The sequence below is a fragment of the Berghia stephanieae genome, chromosome 1 (assembly GCF_034508935.2).
Source record: "Berghia stephanieae isolate SIO BIC M18660-M18661 chromosome 1, UCSD_Bste_1.3, whole genome shotgun sequence".
Lineage (NCBI taxonomy): Eukaryota > Metazoa > Mollusca > Gastropoda > Nudibranchia > Aeolidiidae > Berghia > Berghia stephanieae.
The window spans coordinates 39,816,097-39,838,325 of record NC_088360.1 but is presented as its reverse complement, the minus strand read 5'-3'; the positions used below and the strand labels follow the sequence as shown (position 1 = coordinate 39,838,325).

The 22,229-nt window shown below is 34.6% G+C and overlaps 1 protein-coding gene across 1 annotated transcript in view; it reads right to left on the bottom strand.

The window, feature by feature from the left end:
- Positions 1-3,664: 3,664 nt before the first annotated feature.
- The window catches only part of LOC144974353 (uncharacterized), a 46,314-nt gene continuing 27,749 nt past the window's right edge, over positions 3,665-22,229 (bottom strand). Inside the window, exons 12-23 of the mRNA XM_078917175.1 lie at positions 19,744-20,781; positions 17,303-18,497; positions 16,179-16,266; positions 15,351-15,400; positions 14,982-15,074; positions 13,470-13,573; positions 13,019-13,094; positions 11,080-11,168; positions 10,054-10,362; positions 9,352-9,468; positions 8,837-8,997; positions 3,665-7,285 (exon numbers count right to left, since the gene is read on the bottom strand). Coding sequence (XP_078773301.1) covers positions 7,156-7,285; positions 8,837-8,997; positions 9,352-9,468; positions 10,054-10,362; positions 11,080-11,168; positions 13,019-13,094; positions 13,470-13,573; positions 14,982-15,074; positions 15,351-15,400; positions 16,179-16,266; positions 17,303-18,497; positions 19,744-20,781 — 3,450 coding nt within the window. The 3' untranslated portion in view covers positions 3,665-7,155. The remainder of the gene's footprint in view (positions 7,286-8,836; positions 8,998-9,351; positions 9,469-10,053; positions 10,363-11,079; positions 11,169-13,018; positions 13,095-13,469; positions 13,574-14,981; positions 15,075-15,350; positions 15,401-16,178; positions 16,267-17,302; positions 18,498-19,743; positions 20,782-22,229) is intronic.

Genomic DNA, 22,229 nt, shown 5'->3' with positions numbered 1-22,229 from the left:
TAAGAACAGTTGAGATATTTTGATTTCATCTTCCAATGATGTACTTTATCACTTATTTGTTACATTAAAAAAAATACTTTGCCCTCATATCTAAAATGCCACTTCTGTTGTAATCTGCTAGAGAGATAACAAGACTGAATTTGAGGTAAGCAAAATGGAAGTGTTTCCCCAAGGATTAACACTATCAGAGCCATCATAGGGCCCTTGGAGATGGTTTAACTAGTCCTAAATGGACAGCAGCATCCACATGCAACTAAGACGATAGTTTGACGCAGAGTAATTTCCACAAGATTCCTAATTCCAGACTTCCCAATCACACTACTGCATAAGTGTGTGATATCCATTCCTAACATCTACCAACTGAGCTATATGTTTGTTGTTTTTAAAGGGTTTTAAGAAGCTTGCAACACATTTAGGTTATATCAGCGCCAGTAAAAAAGTAAGAAAATGGGATAGTAAAATTTTAGAATTACAGTTAAAGCACCCAAGAAAAAATAAGACAAGGGAAACTGGGAACAAATAGGGATCAGATGTAAATTCGAAGAGCATACCATCAATGTACTTAGTTTGAGATCACCTATAAGTTTCATCCGGACAAAAGCACAAGATCCTACAAAGATGAACACACTAAAATGCCTAAATTATACATTCAAAATAAGAAATATAATAATAATACATAACAGAGAGATGATTTACAAGGGAAAAAATATCATCTCCCAAAACAATAAATATGCATTTGACTGTTTCCCTCCTAGCCAAGGACTCCGGCCAGGGCCAGTACAAAACCAAGTAGTCTCATTCCAAGACAAAGGCAGAAAGCAAACTGGAAAACAGTTATAAGGGGATAGAAGACACAGTAAGTGCCACCTCCTGTCCACAATGGGAGGCCAGGAACCCCACCCAGCAACCGAGCTACAGGTCTCCTACCTACCCAATTCAAACTCAACTCCTTCACTTTGCCTACCAGATATTAAAGATAATATACAATATTCATTGCATACAGATGAGATGATAAAATCAAATTGTAGTTTTAAAACATCTGTGACATTTCTAAGTCAAAAAGTTTTTTTTAGAAATAAATATAAAAACAGAGGACTATATAATTCAGGTTCAAGTTACTTGAGCCATACATAACAAACTTGCCCATATTTTGACCCTTATTTGAAATTGGCATTTAAATGAAATATGATGCACATTTTCAGACTTCACTGTAACACAACACCGTCAAAACTTGTTTATCTTTAACAAAAAAAAAATATATATAATAAATAATATTTTTTTTAATCAAACGAAAGCCTAAATCGAATACGGTAACACAATGATGAAAACAACAGTATGACATTGGCAACAATAACAAATGATAATAATAACAACAACAATAATAATAATAAAATAATAATAATAATAATAATAATACATAATAATAATAATAATAACAACAACAATACAACCACAAGAAATAGAGCGATAACAAGAAATAAAATAAAAAAAAGAGAGAGAATCTTTGACCAATCTCAGCAGGCAGCAACATTGATTAAGCAAGATGGAGATAGCACCTCGTATCATTTGTTTTTTCTACAAAAAAACAAATTCGTATTTTATATTTCTAAGATCAAAGCACAGCCATAACATTAACGATTATTTTTAGTATTAGTATTCCTGTACCTCATATAATGAAACATTGTATTTTTCTAGTCCCGCGCATACAATATCATGACTTGACTATTTTTAAAAGCTAAAGATTCCCTTTCATTCACTGAACTTTAAATTTTAACATCAATTTAAATTTGAATTTTTTTTTTTGTTTGTTTGTTGCTTTAGGTCTCTTCCAACACAATTGAGGTTATATGAGAGACCGCTGAAACAAAAAAACAAGCAATCTAACAAAAATAGTACAAATGTATGTTTTTTATGTTTTTAAGGGTTTTACGGCACTTGCAACACATTTAGGTCATATCAGCGCCAGTAAAAAGGAAGAAAATAAGATAGTAAAAAGTTATAGAAATACAATTAAAGTGGCCAAGAAAAGAGAAGACAAAAGGGGAATTGGTTCAAATAGGAAACAGATGTAGATTCCAAGAGCACACTATCAAAGCACTTAGTTTGAGATTACCTAAAAGTCTCATCCAGACAAAAGCAGGTCCCCACTAAGAGGAATACACTCAAATGTTTTACAAATCGTATATACTATAAAGAAAACATAATACAATGCATAACAGAGAGATGATTTACAAGGAAAAAAATATCATCTCCCAAAACAATAACTATGCATTTGACTGTTTCCCTCCCAGTCAAGGTATCCGGCCAGGGCCAGGACAAAACCAAGTAATCTCATTCCAAGACAAAGACAGACAGCTAGTTGGAAAACAGATATAGGGGGATAGAAGACACAGTATGTACCTCCCTGCCCACTATGGGAGGCAGGAACCCCACCCAGAGTACAAATGTAAATCAAAATCATAACCTAAAGATATCATAAGCTAAATTATAAATAACCAAGAACAAACAGGCAGAAGATTTACAGAAAAAAAAATATCCCCTGTCAAAAATACAATCACAAACCAAAGAAGCAGGATAGGCTAGTAAAGAGAAGAAGAAACGACATCACTATCGGATCGTACACCCATGCGAACATCATAGGTATATGATTCAAGGGTGATGCTCCCATCCAACCACCCGCAAATTTGAATTCAATTCCCTTTTAAGTTTTTTTCTTTTTAAAAAAATCAATTATAAAGCCAGCGCAAGCAAAAGTCATATGCAGTACCACCTGCATCCTTTCCTTGTTACGCTTTGTGTCTAGTGCAGTGCTTTTCAATCAGGTGTATGGTACAAGGAGGATTCAAATCTTTATAAGGGGGTACACTTTGATAAGGTGTGCGACATGACATACACACATTAAAACAATATTGTCACTCTACAAAAGCAGGTTTATTATATGTAATGGATACACCATGTGTGGATTTTGATTTCATATCTATTACCCCTTGAAGCATTTTTTCACCATTAAGATCGATGTAATTTTTAGAGTATTATGACGACCGGTGTACAAGCTTTTAAATAAAATAAAATAAAATTTAAAAAAACGGTTGACAAGCACTGGTCATGTGATATGATATTCTTCTTCTGACCTGTAGGTCCCTAGTTAGAGTACCTCCGTGTAGGCAATGCAAAATCGAGCCCTCGGAAAATCCTTTTCTCTTTATTCACATTCTACCCGATGATGCCCAATTCCAAAGATTTCAGTTTGAGATTTAATCTGACCTAAAAAGTTTCCAAATAAAATGTACGAGTAAGACGAAAGGGTCTACTGTAAACAGATAACAGAAGTGTATCTGCGAGAGAAGTCTATTTAATTTAAATCCAAACCAGAGACAGCTTAAGATCTCTGTAAAATGGAAATTACTAACAATGCTTTCAAAATACTAATATCATTTTTCACAATGAATATTCTAAAATCGTAATCTTTAGGTGTTTAACTTTTGTGGGCCAACGAACAACTTCATTGCCACTAATGTTATGTAAAAATTTTAAATACATATTGGTCTACACATTTCAGATGCTTGACGTGTCAGATCTTAGGCGAGCTAATCAGTCTTTATGAATGTAAGACTAGCAATACATGGCACATAAGAGACATTTTGGACAGAGGAGTCAGTCTATGTTTTGTTTTTTGTTTTAAAGGGTTTTACGGCGCTTGCAACACATTTAGGTTATATCAGCGCCAGTAAAAAGGAAGAAAATGGGATAGTAAAAAGTTCTAGAATTACAATTAAAGCACCCAAGAAAAAGTAAGACATAGGGGAACTGGGAACAAATAGGGATCAGATGTAGATTCCAACAGCATACCACCAATGCACCTAGTTTGAGATCACCTATAAGTATCATCCAGACACAAGCACAAAATCCAACAAAGAGGAATACACTCAAATGCCCACATTATACATTAGAATAACAATAATACATTACAGAGAGATGATTTACAAGGAAAAAAATATCATCTCCCAAAACAATAACTATGCATTTGACTGTTTCCCTCCCATCTAGGACTCCGGCCAGGCCCAGGACAAAACCAAGTAATCTCATGCCAAGACAAAGACAGAAAGCAAGTTGGAAAACAGATATAAGGGGATAGAAGACACAGTATGTACCCCCCTGCCCACTATGGGAGGTCAGGATCCCCACCCAGTAGAGTCAGTCTATCAATTCTTATCATAGCAGATATACATATGATATGATATCATTCTAATTTCCTTCCATGGGGTTCAAAATAAAACAAAAGATTTCCTAAAATTGAACATTTTTCCGTAAACGTAACCCACATGCATTTAATGAAATCAAAATTTGTTTGTTTTTGTGATAAGGGTTTACGGCTCTTGCAACACATTTAGATCATATCAGCGCCACAAAAAAGGAAGAAAATGGAATAGTCAAAAGTTCTAGAATTACAATTAAAGCAACCAAGAAAAGGTAAGACAAAGGGGAATTGGTTCAATTTGGGAACAGATGTAAATTCCAAGAACACACTATCATTGTACTTAGTTTTGATCACCTAAGTGTCTCATCCTGACACAAGTACATGTCCCGACTAAGAGGAATACACTCAAATGTTTACAAATCATAAATATGTAGTACAAAAAAATTATACAGTGCATATCAGAGAGATGATATACAAGACAAAAAATATCTCCCAAAACTATGCATTTGACTGTTTCCCTCCCAACCAGGGAATCCGACGGGGCCAGGACAAAACCAAGTAATCTCATTTCAAGACAAAGACAGAAAGCATGTTGAAAAACAGATTTAGGGGGATAAAAGACCCAGTAAGCAACCTCCCTGCCCTCTATGGGTGTTCAGGAACCCCACCCAGAAATAAAATTTTCTCAGATTTTGAGATACATATGTTCAAAACAATCTCGAAAAAGTTAAAAATCTTGAATTTAATATTGAGACTTATTAAACTTGTCAATTCTTCTTATGAACAAGGATGGATCCATTTAAGCTCTTCTAAACACAACAATGACTATAGGTAACATCCTAAACGAATCCAGCCGAATGTTTTTTTTTTACTTAGAACTAGCATAGTAACAACTCCATGTAAATTTTTAGGGATTGTATTATGCAGCGGATAAAAACAAATTATTTATAAAATATACATTAAGATTCTCTACATAAAAAGATAACATAAAAGATGACGTACAATCAAAGTAAATGAGTACAGGACCAGTAAAAACAATGAAAGATGTAGAGATAAGTTTACAGATATAAACAGTGATTAAATTAGCAGAAGAAAAAATACTCTTTTGATTTCAGGTTTCTGAAGAGAGATGACGGAGAGAAAGAGATAGATATAGAGAGAGAGAGAGAGAGAGAGAGAGAGAGAGAGAGAGAGAGAGAGAGAGAGAGAGAGAGAGAGAGGGGAAGGAGAAGAGAGAAGAGAGAGACAGGCAGATAGAGAGAAGGGGAGGGGGTGGAGAGAGAGAAAAAGAAAAGAGCATAGAGATGGCAAAAGGCTATCCGAAAGACCACAAACTAAAATTTGAGTAAAAAGAACCATATATATCAAACTCTGAAAAATGTTTTTTTTTTACAAATTTACAAATTAAAAATAAAATAGAACAACGAAAAACAAAAATGCACGAAGAGTTTCACTTGGCAATTGATAAGTTTTCCAGGCAGTTGCTGAGTATATTTACACACATTACACTTAAAATCAATTAAGGAGGAGAAATCAAAAAAGGCACAACCACATAAATTAATTTGTCTTAAAAGCTTTACAAAATGGCAACGGTTGATATCAATAAATGATTAAATGAATCGATGAGTGAATCCAAGAATGACAATGTGGAGGGATAAATCGTAAAACACAATGTAAATGAGATGATATCAAAACAAAATTTTAAATACTTTCAAAAACATAAAACTGATGTAAAAATGCCAATTTTATGTCATTCTCTCAACATTAGCTTTAAAACCAAGGGCAGAAAAGAATGTTTTCTAGTGGTTATATACATCTTTATATTATTAATTTTTGTTTTCCCTTTCAAAGAAATTTAAATACAAAGAGGAGCAATTTTGTAATTGCAGTACTCAAAATGAACTGCAAATTTAGAAGGAAATCAAGCGATCAATATTTTTTAAAAAATCATACATACAACATTCATTCTATTTCTTTCAATATAAACTACAGTAATAGTATACTATCAAATTATATTATAGGTTAGGTCATCTACTGCCCTACGTTTATTGTGGTAAAAGCTGCCTTGGAAACGGGGCTGGTTTTGAAATAACTAGTAAATTCACAAATATCTAAAAAGACACATTCTAGCACATCCACTCAAACCATTTATAAATGTCAAAACCTAACCAAAAAAAACTTTTATAGGAAATTTTCATTTTGAATCTATGAGCTAAGGGAGTTTTATTTGATGGTTGACCACCAGTATCATTAAACATACTGCGTTTAGTCAGTCATTCATACGTATTTCCACTCATAATATAAAATAAAGGGAATAAAAATTTACAATAAAAGACATAAACGAGGTACATTTATGGTATGTAACAAAATGTAAAACATTGATTGATCAAGTAACTCATTTAATCAAATATTTGTTTATAACACAGATTCTCAAGATTTAAAAGCACTTGCCAATTGCACTTTGACCTTTGTAAAATCAACAATACAGTCATTTTATCCTCACATTCAAATTCCATAAATAGCGAAGTCTGTGCTAAAATATTATCATCATAACTATTATTACCATTTCGTTAAAAAGCTCAGCAGCTTTCACTCAATTCTAGTTTTTAAAAATGAATATTTAAAAAAAAAATAACAAAAAACAAACAAAACAAAAACTGAAATGGAGAATCTTTATAGATAACTCTAACTGCAGTAGTTTCTATCAACATGTTGACCAGAGATCAGGAAGTTTTTCATAAAGGGGGCATAGGTATTCGAATTAAAGATAATATAATAATTTGTATCTTCCGAAATGAGAAAGTGAACATTTACAATCACTTAACAAGAAGCTGAACTGGCAACACTAAATCCATGTAGATCTTCCATCAAACATTCATATACTTTTAGCACTTCTTGCTACTACAGAAGTAGACATCTAAGGAGCAGTAACACAGAAACAAATTTGTCCCCAAAAATCACTGAGCAACGAATATGGATGAAGCCTCTGATGCAGCTAACTCTGCAGCTTTCTTCTCTTGCTGCGCTTGTTCAGCAATCTTATGGCTCTTCATATGAGCACTACGACTCTTTACTTTTGCAAATACTCTGAAAAAAAAAGATGTTAAAATATACATAAGATAACAAAAACTGTAATTAGTCATTCAAAATCATAAGGTCCATAAGAGATATTAAAGCTCATGGAGCTGGAATTTAATCCCGTTTCTGTGCTGCTAAATGGACAGTAACGAATGCTTTCCACTATTTGGAGAATGTAAATGTTGCTGCTTGAAGCTCGAAGAAATAAATAAAAATGTGAAATTGAAAGTAAGCTTCAATTTAATTTACGAAAACAGATAAAATGGACATTTCAGGTTTCCCCTTTATCAACAAAACAGGATGAATTGAAGCTTACTGTCAATTTCACATTGTTATTTATCACTGTTTGGATATATATAACACCAGTAAATCGCAAAATATTTTCATCAGATGTAACACTCAGCTACCCAATTACTGCGTCAAAGAAAACCAAAACTCGGCATTCAAAATTGGTCTTTTAGTTTGCGGGATGAGCGTTCTACCGAGTGATCAGAAATCCTAAAGAGACATTAATGCTCTTTATTTTATTTTCCTTTTTCTCCTTTTTTTTTTAAAAGTAAGAAATTGCTGTAAAGGAACCTACTTCGAACAAAGTGTTGATTTGTTAAGGTAACTGTTAAAGTGAACAACATTCTTAAATCTGAAATTGTATCTCCTTAAAAATCTTTTTCACATCATTAAGCTTGATTGTTACAATTATCAAATGTAATAACAAAATGTTTAAAAAACAAAACAAATAGCAATTCCCCCCCCCCCCTATTAATTAGACCTGTAAATGAGCTCTATAAAAATTGACTGAAACTCTTCGTATTGTATCAGAAAAATCCAAAGAATCGAGATGAATAGTAAACAGCAAGCCCACTTGAGCAAAACAATGGCAGAAAACTAATTTACGTGGGAATTAATTAGGCTACTTAGAATTGTTTCTTATAATTAGGTACCCACATCAGTGAAAAGACAGTCAACCAGTTTGTTTACTACGTGAGGCAATCGAGATGTGCTTGTAGCAATCATATAACTTTCGATTTGAAGGTGTCTTCATAACGCACTTCCGGCTTTCGCATTAAACTTTTTCATACTTTTAGCTTCTACCAAGTATATGTGGTCAATTTTGGCTTAGACGAAACAGTGAAATTTATCGTTCGGCGGCTCAGTTAAAATTGGCTACCACTGGGATCACGATGGTTTGGAAAGTGAAAAAATAATTTCACGAAGGCTGTGTGAAAATACACTGGGGTGTGTTCGTTCAGACACGGCAATTCTAAGAAGCGTCGCTTAGCCTTGTCAATATATCCATCGTAAATATAAACGGCCCTTGAGCTATGCGTAGCGCTGTGGAACAATCCTTATTACTTCACGGTCATTCGACTACGATTCATGAATTTTTTCTTTCTTCTTCATTTCTTTCTTTCCTTTTAAAAAATATTTGAATTTGACGAATTGACTGGTTTCAGTTAATTGACTAAGAATTTACAGGTCTAATTAATTAGTAAATACCTGGAGAAGTTAAAAAGCTTGTTTGTGTGTTCTAATACCTAATAGATCTTTCAATTGACTTACCTGCCACATAATTTGCAAGGGAATATTTCCTCCCCAAACTGGTCGTAGACAGGAGATCTATTTGGTGTGCTGGGTCTTGGTTTACGAACTGGACTACTGGCTGCAGGTTTGTCTTGATGTTTTCTAACGTGACGCTTCAAGCTCTGTTTGGATGAACAAGTCTGTCGGATGGGAGAAAAAAAAGGCTCCTAAGTTGTGGATAAGAAAGAATCTGTCCTATCATTGTTGTCTGTAATAATATAAGTGCTGAAAGTGAATAAAATTAATAATGCTTAGAATAGTATATGCAAAAAACTGAATCATTGGGATTACAATTTCCGAGTAAGCTCTGTGGTGTAGTGGCATTATACCTGACTGGCAATCAAACACTCGAAAGAAAAAAGGCTGATTTTTGGGGGGATCAATTTTGTTTTCTCATATTAATCTATTCTAAATGGTAGGAAAGTCACACTTTGAGAACATCAGAATAAATACTAAATATCATATATAATACCATGCAACAAAAATATTCTTACCACATTGCATCCCTCATGAGTACACGTGAACACAGCGGGAGTGGGTGGGACCGGTATGGGAGATTCAATACGAGTAGGGGTGGAGTTGGCAGTGCTTGGAGCTGTGCCTTGGCCAGACTAGAATGAAAAGAGACCATGATTATTTCAGAAGTTCAATATCTTAAGACAGTAATTAAAATATTTTGCATTATTCCCCCCCCCCCCCCCCCAATAAATAAACAAAAACAACCTTGAGCAAAGAACAAGATATTAAATCTAGACAAGGGAAAAAATAAAAAAATAAATAGAAGATGACCTTTAAAAAAAACATCTGCAAATAGTGGTTATTAATATTTAACGCTTTTGTCATCTCATGCTTCATAACAATAGTCGGATACCATTCATTCCAAGCACAGGTCCCACTAAAAGGAATACACTCAAATGTTTACAATCATATATATGTAAACAAAACGTAATACAGTGCATAACAGAGATGATTTACAAGGAAAAAATTATCTGCCAAAACTAACTATACATCTGTTTCCCTCTCAGTCAGGGCATCCAGCTAGGGCCAGGACAAAACCAAGTAATCTCATTCCAAGACAAAGAGAGAAAACAAATTGGAAAACAGATATAGGGGGATAGAAGACACAATAAGTATCTCCCTGCCCACAATGGGAGGTCAGGAAACCCACCCAGCAAAAGGTAACAATCGATATTTACCAAAGCAACAGAGCGAGCATCTTCATTGTCAGACAGACAGCTAATGTTGTCAGAATCGACAGATTCCTCTTGGACTTCTTCCACTTCTGGCCCAGCTGGAGGCGTCATAGAGATATTCCCATCTCCCTGAGCGGCTAGCTGAGCTGCTTTTTCGGCCTGAGCAGCTTGGGCTGCCTTTTCTGCTTGTCGCCTGGTATTGTAGTCACTTTGCTTGTTTCGAGACTGCCGAAGACGCTTGTAGTCATCAGGACACACTTTTTTCCACATGTAATAGAACTGAATGCATTGCTTAACTGACTTGGACTCCACCTAAAAGCAAATAGAGATTTAAACACTAAATGATATCAAATTTCTTTTTTTTTTTCATTGTTAGTTAAAAGCAAAGCAAATAGACTTAAACATCAATCAAAGAATAATTGCTAAAGTTGCTTTAAGAAAAGAAAATTATAGTGTGTCTTATGACAGGAATTACATACTTTTTCGTGAATCAAATTTTACTGATTGCCAAGACTTAATGATATGTCATATAAAAGAATATGAAACCAATTTATTCTATATTGAAAACTCACCTTCTCGTGTCATGATTTCTATTTTGTAAATAAAGCTTTACCTATCACATGTGTAAAATGTCTATTGCTTTGTAAATAATTGAAAATGCTATGTTTTTATTTTTCATTGTATTTCTTTATTGGGGTATGGCACTATACAGATGTCATTTATCATATATCACAGTCATACTTCCTTTGTTTAAATCATATATCACCTTCATTTGTGGGACATGGCCTACTGCTAAGTATCATGATTATAAAGTAGCAATAAGAGTTTCTGCTCAAATAAGCCCTTAAAATTCTAATGATGCTTAATTTTTTTTTAATGTTTCAGTCAATCTCAAAGAGTGATAAATCCTCTAGATCCATTCAGTCATTCATATTCTATAATGCTCCTGCTCTCCCTCTAAACCATACTATTTAAGACTTCACATAGCGACAAGAAATTTGAGAAGATACACATAGAAATTGAACATACCTCATTGGCAATCTTGAAAAAATCCTTGTCGCGATCCATAATGGCTTTCAAAAACTTTTCCATCTCACCAGATGTCCACATATCCGTTTCTGAGAGAGAGAAAAAAAGGAATATTTCGTTTTTGTTTTAACCCTCTCGTGTTCAGATTCTTTTTGAGGGAGTAGATAATGAGTTCCCTATATGGCCATGTCAATCATGTAGATATCTTTTGATGATATAAGCCTACTCTTTGATATCTGTAGTCGCCTTTTCGTTTTCTACGGTCACTCATGGCTAAACTCCGCCCAGAAACGATTTCATAGGTCCGTCCATCACCAAATTTCAAACTTTTGTTCTCGTGAGTTCTTAAGTTTTTTGACCGAAGAACGATTGGCTACTGAGCATCTTAACCCTTCAACGATTGGTCGTTCTGGCAGCTCACGTAACAACAGCCGTCAACAATGAATTGAATCATCGTTGAGGCAGTGGAAGACGGCCATGTAATAGTTGCGTCACAATCGCCACGTTGATTAATAAATTACCCAGTCATGGTTGATAGGTAAAAAAGCCAAATTATGTTCTAGTTACATTTGAAACAAAGTATATCACTGATCTCGTCTCTTTGAGATATAAAGAATGGTATAAAAATCAAGAAAATCGGCTGATAAATAAAAAAGTTGCTAAAAAAAGCTAAAATAAACAAAATCAATTTTTAAAATAAAATTTATTCGTAAAATAGTTGGTTTTCAACCTATTTTTATGAATGTACTTCTTTTTTCAAGCTGATTTCAGCAATGTGACTTTCAAATTCCTCAGAATTATATTTTTTACTTTTAGATTTTAGCTTTTAGGCCTACTCAATAAGGTGTTATATTCCTTGCATAACAATAGCGTAATACATCGACGGGGAGAAGCGTCTTTGTTTCGGCCAGCTGGATAGATAGCCTGTGATTGGTCGAAGACTTTGAGACGCTTGATTCACAATTCTACACGAATGGACCCTGGCGGTCTATCAAAGAGGTGTAACAAATTTATTTACCGACTATTTTTCTTGGTGCTAAAATTACAAAGTAATAATTTCGCATCAGAAAAAATAACTCTGAAGTTCCTATCTCTTTATTACAATAAAATTGATACCTCGAATGACAAAATCGACCCAGAAATAAGGGAGTTATAAATTATTCATAATATTTTTAAAAGTTTACAATATTTGTCTTCAAAGTCATTTTTCATCACCAAAGTCGTAATTTTTTACCGATTTTTACCAAAGTGCAATGTCAATGATTTTCAACCGCAAATAAAATAGGATCCAAATCGCAATTTCTGAAACATATTTTCTGTTCTGTCAGCAAATTTATAAAAATCAAAGCTGAAAACACCCTGCGGCAGTGACAGGGCCTGTCATTTCCTTCACAACGATTGGATTTTACTTACTGAGGCCAGTCTTGACTACCCCGCCCATGAATATTATGCCGTTGTCGGTTTGAATCTTAAAGAGCTAATAGGGCCAAAAATGACATTTATGAACAGCAAGCTCTGATATCAGCAAAATGTGACATGGGGGACAAAAGTCATTTGATCAATTGATAAGATTCCTATAACTCAGTTGGAGGACTTGACTCACAAAAAAACAAAAAACAAAAAGGAATCATTTTGGATTCAGGGTTAGTCAAGGGTTTTTGCAGCTCCTATCCACCCTGCAATCACTGGGTGCATGAGTCTGTTACCTGGGAGAAACTAATTTTGAGATAGAAAAGCGCTCATTCTGAAAGTACCTAGTAATTATTAACGTCACAAATTTTTTAAAAGTAAACTCTAGCTTTATGAGCTATGAAGAACTAATAAATTGATATATTCAAGTCTGAGTGTAATCTTCTTGTAGCCAAACATGTAAAGAAAAGAGTGATAAAACATTAAAAATTTGATAAAACATTTCATCGAAGGACAAATCAAATCCTACCTTGATATTTGTAGCCCAACATGGGATGTCCCACTGGTAGAGAGGGGGGCTCTCCCATTAACATTAAAAGGGCCGTCTGAATAAATAGAAGTGAAATGGTATGCGTTTAAAAAGAAACATAATATAGTGGTAGTAAAATACATATAAGGCTTACGCTAGTGTTGAAAGATGCATAAAATTTTAGCTTAAAGGACAAATAGCGCCCATCAAACAGGAGAGTACTTTGAAAAAATAAATTTTAGATTTTTAGCTTGATTAGTAATGTTATCTAAAACCATGAGCATATTACCCCCATTTTGGAGGACCTACACTGGCCACCTGTAAAGTTTAGAATTGGAATTTAAAATACTTAGCTTTGTTTTCAATTGTTTAAATAATTTAAACGGAGTCCAAATTTAAGATCTGTTAATTTAAATCTGTTTGTTAAGGGAACTCCCAAAATGAGACTTACACTCAAATCTCCTTTAGCAAGATGCAGCAAATGAAGAGCATACTCCACATTACAACCATTACCCTTGACAGCAGCACTACATGAAAGCTCTTGGTAGCTTTGTACTGTGGTGAAAAACATAAAAAAACATTAATTACATCTGTAATGGACGAAAGGCAGAAAATGTAGTGAAAGCGTTGTGTAAGCACAAGAGAAAAAAAAAAGCAGTGAAGCTTCTGTAATAACACTTAACATGAGTGTGTAGATCACATGACAATTCATGCCAAATAATGAGAATGTAGTTAGTCTCTCTTAATCTCAATGGTAGAGGGAGGTTAGGATTTAATAAAAAGCTTTAAAAAATAATTTTATCACACATGATGCTTGCTTGATAAAAGTCAGATGCCCCTGATATGCTTTTTTCCCACTTATTTGCTGTGCATCGAACTGATGTTCAGACTACTCAATAGTGGCTAGTTTACTTGTAATCTTAATCTTTAATGTGAGAACAAATTAATTTTTTTTGGTTGTGACTCGTACCGGATTGCTAATGCAAGTCAAGAATGTTTTCATATGATTGCCCTTAGTTGTACTTACCCTTACCCCCCAATCCCAAAACTTTAAAAGTAACAAAAGACAGCAATGTCCCAAATTGCTGAGAGTGCAATCAAAAGATAAAATATGAATTTGAAATTTTAAGATATTGCAGTGGCCACCAATTATAATTACCACCCCACCTTCAATAGAAACAAAAGGTTAAAGAATTAATTTACACATATTTTTTTTTCTTTTTGTTATTGCCATTTTCTAACTGTGGTGCCTTAGTGGATCAAATGCAATTGAAGAGTGGTTTTCCAAAACTCCCTAACTCGGTTTTTCCCATTTTGAGACATTGAGGATTATTTCCACAAAATTTTCTCATTCGGTCTATTTAAAAAAATCATATTTAAACTTTAAATTCACATAAATCTAAGGGAATTCTTGTGAAATTTGATGCTTAAAATACAATTTACATTTCAATTTTTCTAATGGATGGAAAATCTCAAAAAGTGGAAAAATGGACTAAAGGAGTTTTGGAAAATCTGCCTTCAATTGATGATGCCATACATATCCTTCCTGAGCTTTAGTCAGCCCTGGACTCAATGATTTTAAATTATAACTAAAAAATAACATAGCATTTAAGCACTTTGATTTTATTTCTACTTTTCAAGTAGTGAAAATATCTTTTTTTTTTTTTTCACAATCCGATTCATTCTTATTTGGTTCCATTTACAAACTTTAAAGATTTTACACATTTTGAGATATTGTTCTATTATTTACCATACTCATTCCACACAATTCATTTAACTCGCATTGTAACTTCAGCAAGAAATTTTTATACTCACAACTTTTTTCTGCACAATATAATCTAAACAATTAATAAAGTGTAAATTTGAAATATCATTTGGTAACCATTGGCAAAAATATGTCAATTAAGCCTTGTAATAAAAATGTTATTGAGCTGCAATTCAAACAAACCCATTACCCACTTACATTGATGATCTGTACTGTCACCTTCAGATTGAGGATCCCACATTAAACCAGCCCTGTCACTTACGCCTGGACTCAGTTGGGCATAGGATTTGTCTGCAATCATAACAATTAGATGTCGAATTAATCAATTAAGCTTATCCTTCAATAAAACTCACAATCTACAAAACAAAAGGTCGCAAAATGAACATTTTCTTACCAGGTTATAATCTTAAAAAGGAATTTTCTCCCGACTATTATCATTCTTGAACACATTTTAACTTAATTGTTCTTTGGGTCATCAACTAATTTATGGTATTTATGCATCCATTGTCAAGACACAATAGAAACAATAAGCTGAGATGGTCAACTGTAAATTCAATCTTAACTTACCTCGACATAGTGGCAGAACAGCCTGATATTCAATACCAATATTAATATGCCTGAAATGAAAAGCAAAAGCAAACACTGACATTGAGACTTCAATAAACTAATCAAGAATAAATGTAAATGCAAAAATGGGAAATAAATGACAATCCCTAAATTCATGAGCACTGTGTAAGTGGAAAATGAAATAATAGAACATAAAAAACATAGAGCTAAATGTCTGAATAAGTACTGCCAGGAAATTATATCAGAGAAAAGAAAAAATTATTTCAGACCCAAAATTGTGCGTTTCATATGTATCCTTACAAAGGTACAGACAAAAACATGGTCAATAAAATTAACTACAATGGAGAAATAGATACTCGATGGTTAGAGGAAATCCTTTTGTTGCAGGCATGTGATGTGACAAAATCAATATGTATAAGCTAAATGGATCCAGTGCCTGAATCTTGTGGGCATGTGAAAATCTGAAGGCCTTTAACTTTAACTTAATCAACCCTAACACCGACTATATCCGTAGTTTAACCGGGGTTACTTTTACCCCATGCCTATTTATTACATTTTTTCTGAGACAAATTATAGGCGTAGTATCAAAGTTAATGTTTTTAGCTTTTACATGTTAATGGTAGTTGAATAAAACTATCTATGTACATGCTCATTTCTAATACACGTTTTCCAATTTTGAAAAGTAGCAAAAATCTCTAGGATTGAGTGAGTTAATTTCTCAAAAAGGCATTGCCTCATTGAACACTAGCATTCCAAGAGAAAACCACCAATGAAGAACATCCATAACTAATTCTTGAGATTATATTTATATCAATGAAAAATACTTACGCCTGTGTATCCGTCTCTGGGGCTGGGGTCTCTTCTATCTCCTCAGCTATAACCTCAACTGATCCTTCTGTCTTTCCCGCTAAACTCCCTGCAAAATTAATGTCAAGACATAAATTGAAAACAATGAACATGTACATACCTCATTCTTTCAATAGTCTTTCTTTCAAAATTGTAGACTCCATGATTTCGCAAGCAATGAGTTACATCCAATTTTATACAAACAAAACTTTTTTATGCAATCAAAATTATCAGCAAATTCCATTGTTGGTCCTGACAAATTGTAATAGTTGGTTAAATTAATACAATTTAAGGAAAGAACAAAAAAAACATCTCCTTTCAATCGAGGGAATTACTGGGAAAGGGCATGTATTGAGAATCTGAAAACAAATATCTCCAATAAAAATTGTGACGATATGCTGCAAAATAATGTAATCTAGGCCTCTCTGTGAGCAAATATATCTCTTGCTTTTTTATCAATTAAGTCAACATAAAATATTGATAATTTAAAACCTCGAGATGGTGAGAATTCCTACCTGCAACAATTGAAACTTGGTATAGTTGTATCATATTTGCACTACTTGTAACATTAGCTTACAAAGATAAATAATAATAATGTGTATTTAAAGAAAAATGGGAATTCTGATAATTTATAAAATTTCATACAAAATACTGTGAACTCCCGGTGGACCCTTTGTCTGATCGGCCTTATTGGCATACTCCCAGGTATTTTATTATATTTGTAGTCATTCAGAGCTATTAGGCCAATGGAGCCTGAGTTTATACCACAGACAGTAAAAATTGCTATCCTTGGATGGGATGCTAGTCTATTAAAAAGTACTTTCCACCAGATTTAATAGATCCAGCTACCCAATCATTGCTGGGTGACAAGGGGGTGGGGTCAGTAAAAATTACGACTTCACTCAGGATCGGTCTTGGTCCTTTTGAGTGTGAAACAAGTGCTCTACCAATTGAGCTATCAGGACCCATAATTCCAGGTAGAAAACCTCAAAATAGCTTGAAATTTCCCAAACATGGATATACACATTCAAAAAGCATAAATTCAAAATTAAGAAAAGAAATGAAAAAAGAAAGGGATCTATTAAAAAAATGTTCATTCCACTCACCTCTACGACTTTGGGAAAACTTTCCAGATACAGGTGCAGATCCAGGAGTGCGAGGAAATGCAGACTGGATTGAACAGAAAAGTCCAGAACCACTTCTAAATGGACTGAGCATTGGGGGAGGTGTGTATGGTGGAGGGGTGTGTCCCCTGCCGGTGAAATCTGCTGTCAAATGACCATCTTTGCTTGTGATTACTCTGGGTGATCGAAGTCTGCTCTGGAAGATTCCAAACTGAGGGGGGATGTACAGAGGAGCAGGTCGATGTTTACGTTTAATTTTCAATGGACTAGGTAAGGAGCTGGGGTTCCTAAATACAGCTGCACCATCAGATCGGGAAAATATGTCGTGATCGTGTGCAGGAGTGGAGTCATGGTCTTTGCCACCACTACCGTGAGAAAGTGTTCTCTTGTTTGGTCGAAATATAGAGTCCGACATAAAATGACTTGAAGAATGGTCTACTGATTTAGACCTCATGTATTTTAAACTGACATCTCCGGATTTACTCCTTGCTCTTACCCTTCCGACCGAAGACGATGAGATTCCTTCCACTTCCAATGGGTTGACCATGGTTGTCAACGGATTCATGGTTGATGAATTGTGATTTACATTATTACCTTTGGCTGAATTTCTTCTCTGGGATTCAAGATCAGCAGAAAGTCTTCGTTTATTGTTGTTGATGATAGCCAGGTTTTGATGTATCAATGGAGGTGGAGGCTCATACTTGTTTGGTGGTTGGATGGTTGATGAGTAAGGCACTTCATTAGCATTAGGTCCTCCTCCAGCATGGCTGTTGTTACCATTTATGTTTTTCTTGTCTACAGCTGAGGACGATAGCATCACGTCCTGTTTTATAGACCCAAGAAAATGTTTTGGAGATACAGACGATAAAGGATAGGAGGATATTTTGTCCTCCATGAGTCCATCAGTGGAGGAACCAGCACTACCCGATCTGGCTGGTTGTTGTGGAATTTCTGCATTGCCCAAATTAAGACCAACACCTCCACTCTCCACCAGGCTATTGCTGATATTCCTTAATATCTGAGCAACTGCTGCATCTGTGTTTTTGGCCACGGCTGAAGAGGTAGCCGGGGAAGAAAGGGATTGTAATAGTGATGAAGATGAAACGGTGGTGTTATTGGAATCGCATAGAGAGCTGCCTTCTGGTAAACTTGATTCCCTGAGCTGATTAAACGGTGACTGTAAAGGAATGAAAATTAAACACAATTTCTTAATTTTGATTTATGCATTGTATCAAAGTTCTGGAGTTTACACGATGCCCATATGCAGACCTGCCCACCTGAACGGTTTTAAATCATAGTTTCAAGGAAGGAGGGGAAGAGAGAAAGAGAGATCCCTACAGCAGATAGAATTTTAAAATCAACAATTTGCCCTCAGATGATGAAATAATAATTCAAAGATATACTCAATGTACTTTTCAAAAAGTTTTAATGAAGATGCAGTTGGAGTCAGAATTTCATAATTCTACTTTTTTTTACAGCAATAGGCAAGTCTGCATTGTTGAGTCGTCAGCACTATGGTATGGTATCTGTTTTGCAAATATATATTTAAACAAAATAATGCAATATACCCATGGAAATAATCTCATATTTAAAGATAGTAAAGACATTTTAAAAGAAATGAAAACAGACTTTGCACTAGTTAAAAAATAAAATTGATAAGATAATTGTAAGATGCTAATAACATGTTTTTAATTTATTGCATTGTATTTACAAAGGCTGTTACTATTTCATAATTCTGAAAAAGCAATCAGATTCAAACACATTCATCATAAATGAAGATAATCTTGTCAAAATTTTAAAAAACAAACATATCTTTCAACAATTAACGTGAAAAAGGAAAAAATAAAATTCTTTGAAATTTTGTTTTGTAAATATTACACACACACACACACACACATATATATATATATATATATATATATATATATATATATATATATATATATATATATATATATATATATATTGAGCTTTAATATGACACAATATCTGCAAAATGGGACTAAATGGCCAAGTGGATAAGGCTTTGAACTTAAATACCCGCTATCAGTCATTTCATTTTTTCCAGGAGCAAAAAATATATTCAACTTTGCACACTGCACTGCTGCTAACACCTGAGTCTTTTTCCGAAATAAACCTCAAAGACAAATTTCCCTCTGGATGAATAAGGGGATCTTATTTATCTAATTTTTTTTTTAATTGCTCAAAGTGTTCCACAAAGGGTTTGGGCACTATTCTTTTTTTTAGAGAGACAACTCATGCTAAGACAGTATGAGTAAAGAGCATTTCCCAAGAACTCAACTTTGTGCCCCATCCCCTCCCCCCTCAAGCATAATAACTATAGGTAATGAGCCAAGCGTCATACTATAAGACTTTAAAGGTGCATATAGAGGTTAAAAATTCAAATCAATAATTCAGGTCACCTGAGACACTGGAGCCGCTTGGAGAGATGTGAAAACCCTTCCCTGTTGTACATTGAGGAAGTTTGGTAGCTTGGAGTTTGTTGAATCTTCGCCACCATAAGCTACTGATGACAAAGTTCCAATATCTGCTCCAACCGCAGATAAAGCTGCCAACTGTGCAGATTCTTGTTGCTGCTGCTCAGCACTGGCCATGAGCCCATTCTGGATCCTCTCTATCTGCTGCTGCTCAGTCTCCATAGGAGAAGGATTTAGGTTGGGAGGGACCTGGGCACCTGCTGGGCCAACTCCTACTCCTAATACTACAGACTCCGGAATGGAGATGGTGGGGATGCCATTTATGTCCTCTGTACTAGGAGGCTGGAGAAGAATCTGTGGGATTTGATTTACTTGAAGATTAGGGAATGGTGAGTCCTGAACCAGATCTGAAGTTGCGTTCTGCATGCTTGCAGACATGTCTTGTTGTTTCTGAAGTTGAGCCAGAATTTGTTGCTGGTTGAGTCCAGCTGCATTGACAACAACAGGATCAAGAGTGGCCAGGATATGCTGAACTGAGGTATTGAGGTCTGCTTGTGATGGCATAGTTGAGACAACCTGCTGTTGCTGGGCATTGTTATTCCCGCCACTGTTGTCACCAGAGCTGGGTTGGTAGTTGAATTTGACGAGAGCTGGAGGGGGATTGACAGCAATGCCTGTCAGGTTATGAGAAACACCAGCACCTGTTGCTTGAGTATTTCCATTACTAAGTTGGATAAGACCAGATTGGGCAAGGGGCAAAGTTGACGAGGTCATGACTAGAGATGCAGGCTCCATCACCTGAAGTTGGTGTTGTTGCTGTTGCTGTTCATGCAACTGCTGTTCCCTGATCTGAGCCTGAATGATCTGGTTCTGCTGATCCTGCAGCTGGAACTGGAGTTGTTCAGGATTCAAGGGAGGCAATCCAACCATCTTGTGTTCCTGCCGAATTTGTTCCAATTGCTCAGGGCTCAGTTGTAGTTGTTGCTGCTGCTGTTGCTGTTGCTGCCTATGCAATTCTTCAACCTGAAAATGGAAAGAATGTCCTTGTTGCTGCCAATGCATTTCTTAAACTTATCAGAGAAAAAATAAAGAGGAATTTACAATTACACTAAACAATCTCATTTTCGTAATCCAGACACATTCCTTCACATTAAAAAGACAGTATCATCATTTAATTATTTGTACCTAGGGGATTTCTCTTGGCAAAAGCCACTAAAACATTATTCATCATTGTCAAAAGCTGAAATACAACAATCAATATTTTTTTTTCTCTCTTGTTTAATTCTGATACCTTCTTTATAAAATATGTGGTATTAATCATGATTGCCACAATAGTCAGCAGCTTACTATATTCTCTACTCAATTGTAATCCCTAAAATTGATTAAGCTAGCCCTACTCTTTCTGATCTAGTAAACTGTTAAAGAGGCAAAAAATCCGGTCTTGATATAATGGACTGCAGACATCATCGCCTACAGTACAGGCAAATAACATACTACTGGAATGTGTTGAGATTTTAAAAATATTTATAAAAACATTTTAGTTGAACTTTTGCTGAACCTGTCAAGTTTTATTTGTCAGCTATTTGACTGTTGCCAAGTGATTGTGGGATGAAGATGAGTGGTTCTCAAATTGACAATTGAAATTGTGCAAGAACAACTCTTTATTTAAAGCTAATTTGGATTCAAAATATTTTTTTAAAAATCAGAATTACAGAGTACAAATAAAGAAGAATACATTTTGCTCCTATTTGTTCATTTCCCAATTAAAGAAATGTGATTGTAAAAAGGATAGAATACTAAGATGTAAAATGGATAGTAATAACACAAAATGAAATTTTTTTAAAATAAAAAAATTATGGACCACACTTACACTTAATCCGAATAACAAAGGCTGCAGATCCTTATAAAAAATATTAAAACATTAATAAAAATATTCAAATAAGGCATAAGTAGATGAGCCTGACTATGATATTTAAATTTAAATTGAGCTTTTAAATAGCGCAATATCCACTAAACATGCTCAAAGCGCTTTACAAAGGGCCCCTGACCAACAGCAACACATACCATATAGAACTACACATGACGCCTGTTAGGCGATAATACAATTTTTTTTCCGACAAAGACAATGCTGTTAACGACCAGGTACTCATTTTACACCTGAGTACAATGAGAGAATGTGAGTAAAGAGTTTTTTCCAAGGACTCAACTATGCATCAATCGAGGACCTTCCGATCCAAAAGCGAGTATCATACCAATAGACCACATAGCTGCACAGTAAAATGTGATTTCACACAATATTGTTGTTAGACCGCTGATAAAAATTAAATAAGGTGATATCAAAAAGTTATTTTCTTATGTATTACTACATTCAATAATATTTAATGAACTTTGCCATGCAGTTTAATTAATGCCATATAAACATGATTAAAGCTCAATTGAGTAATCCTTAAAAAACCAAATGATTGTTGTTA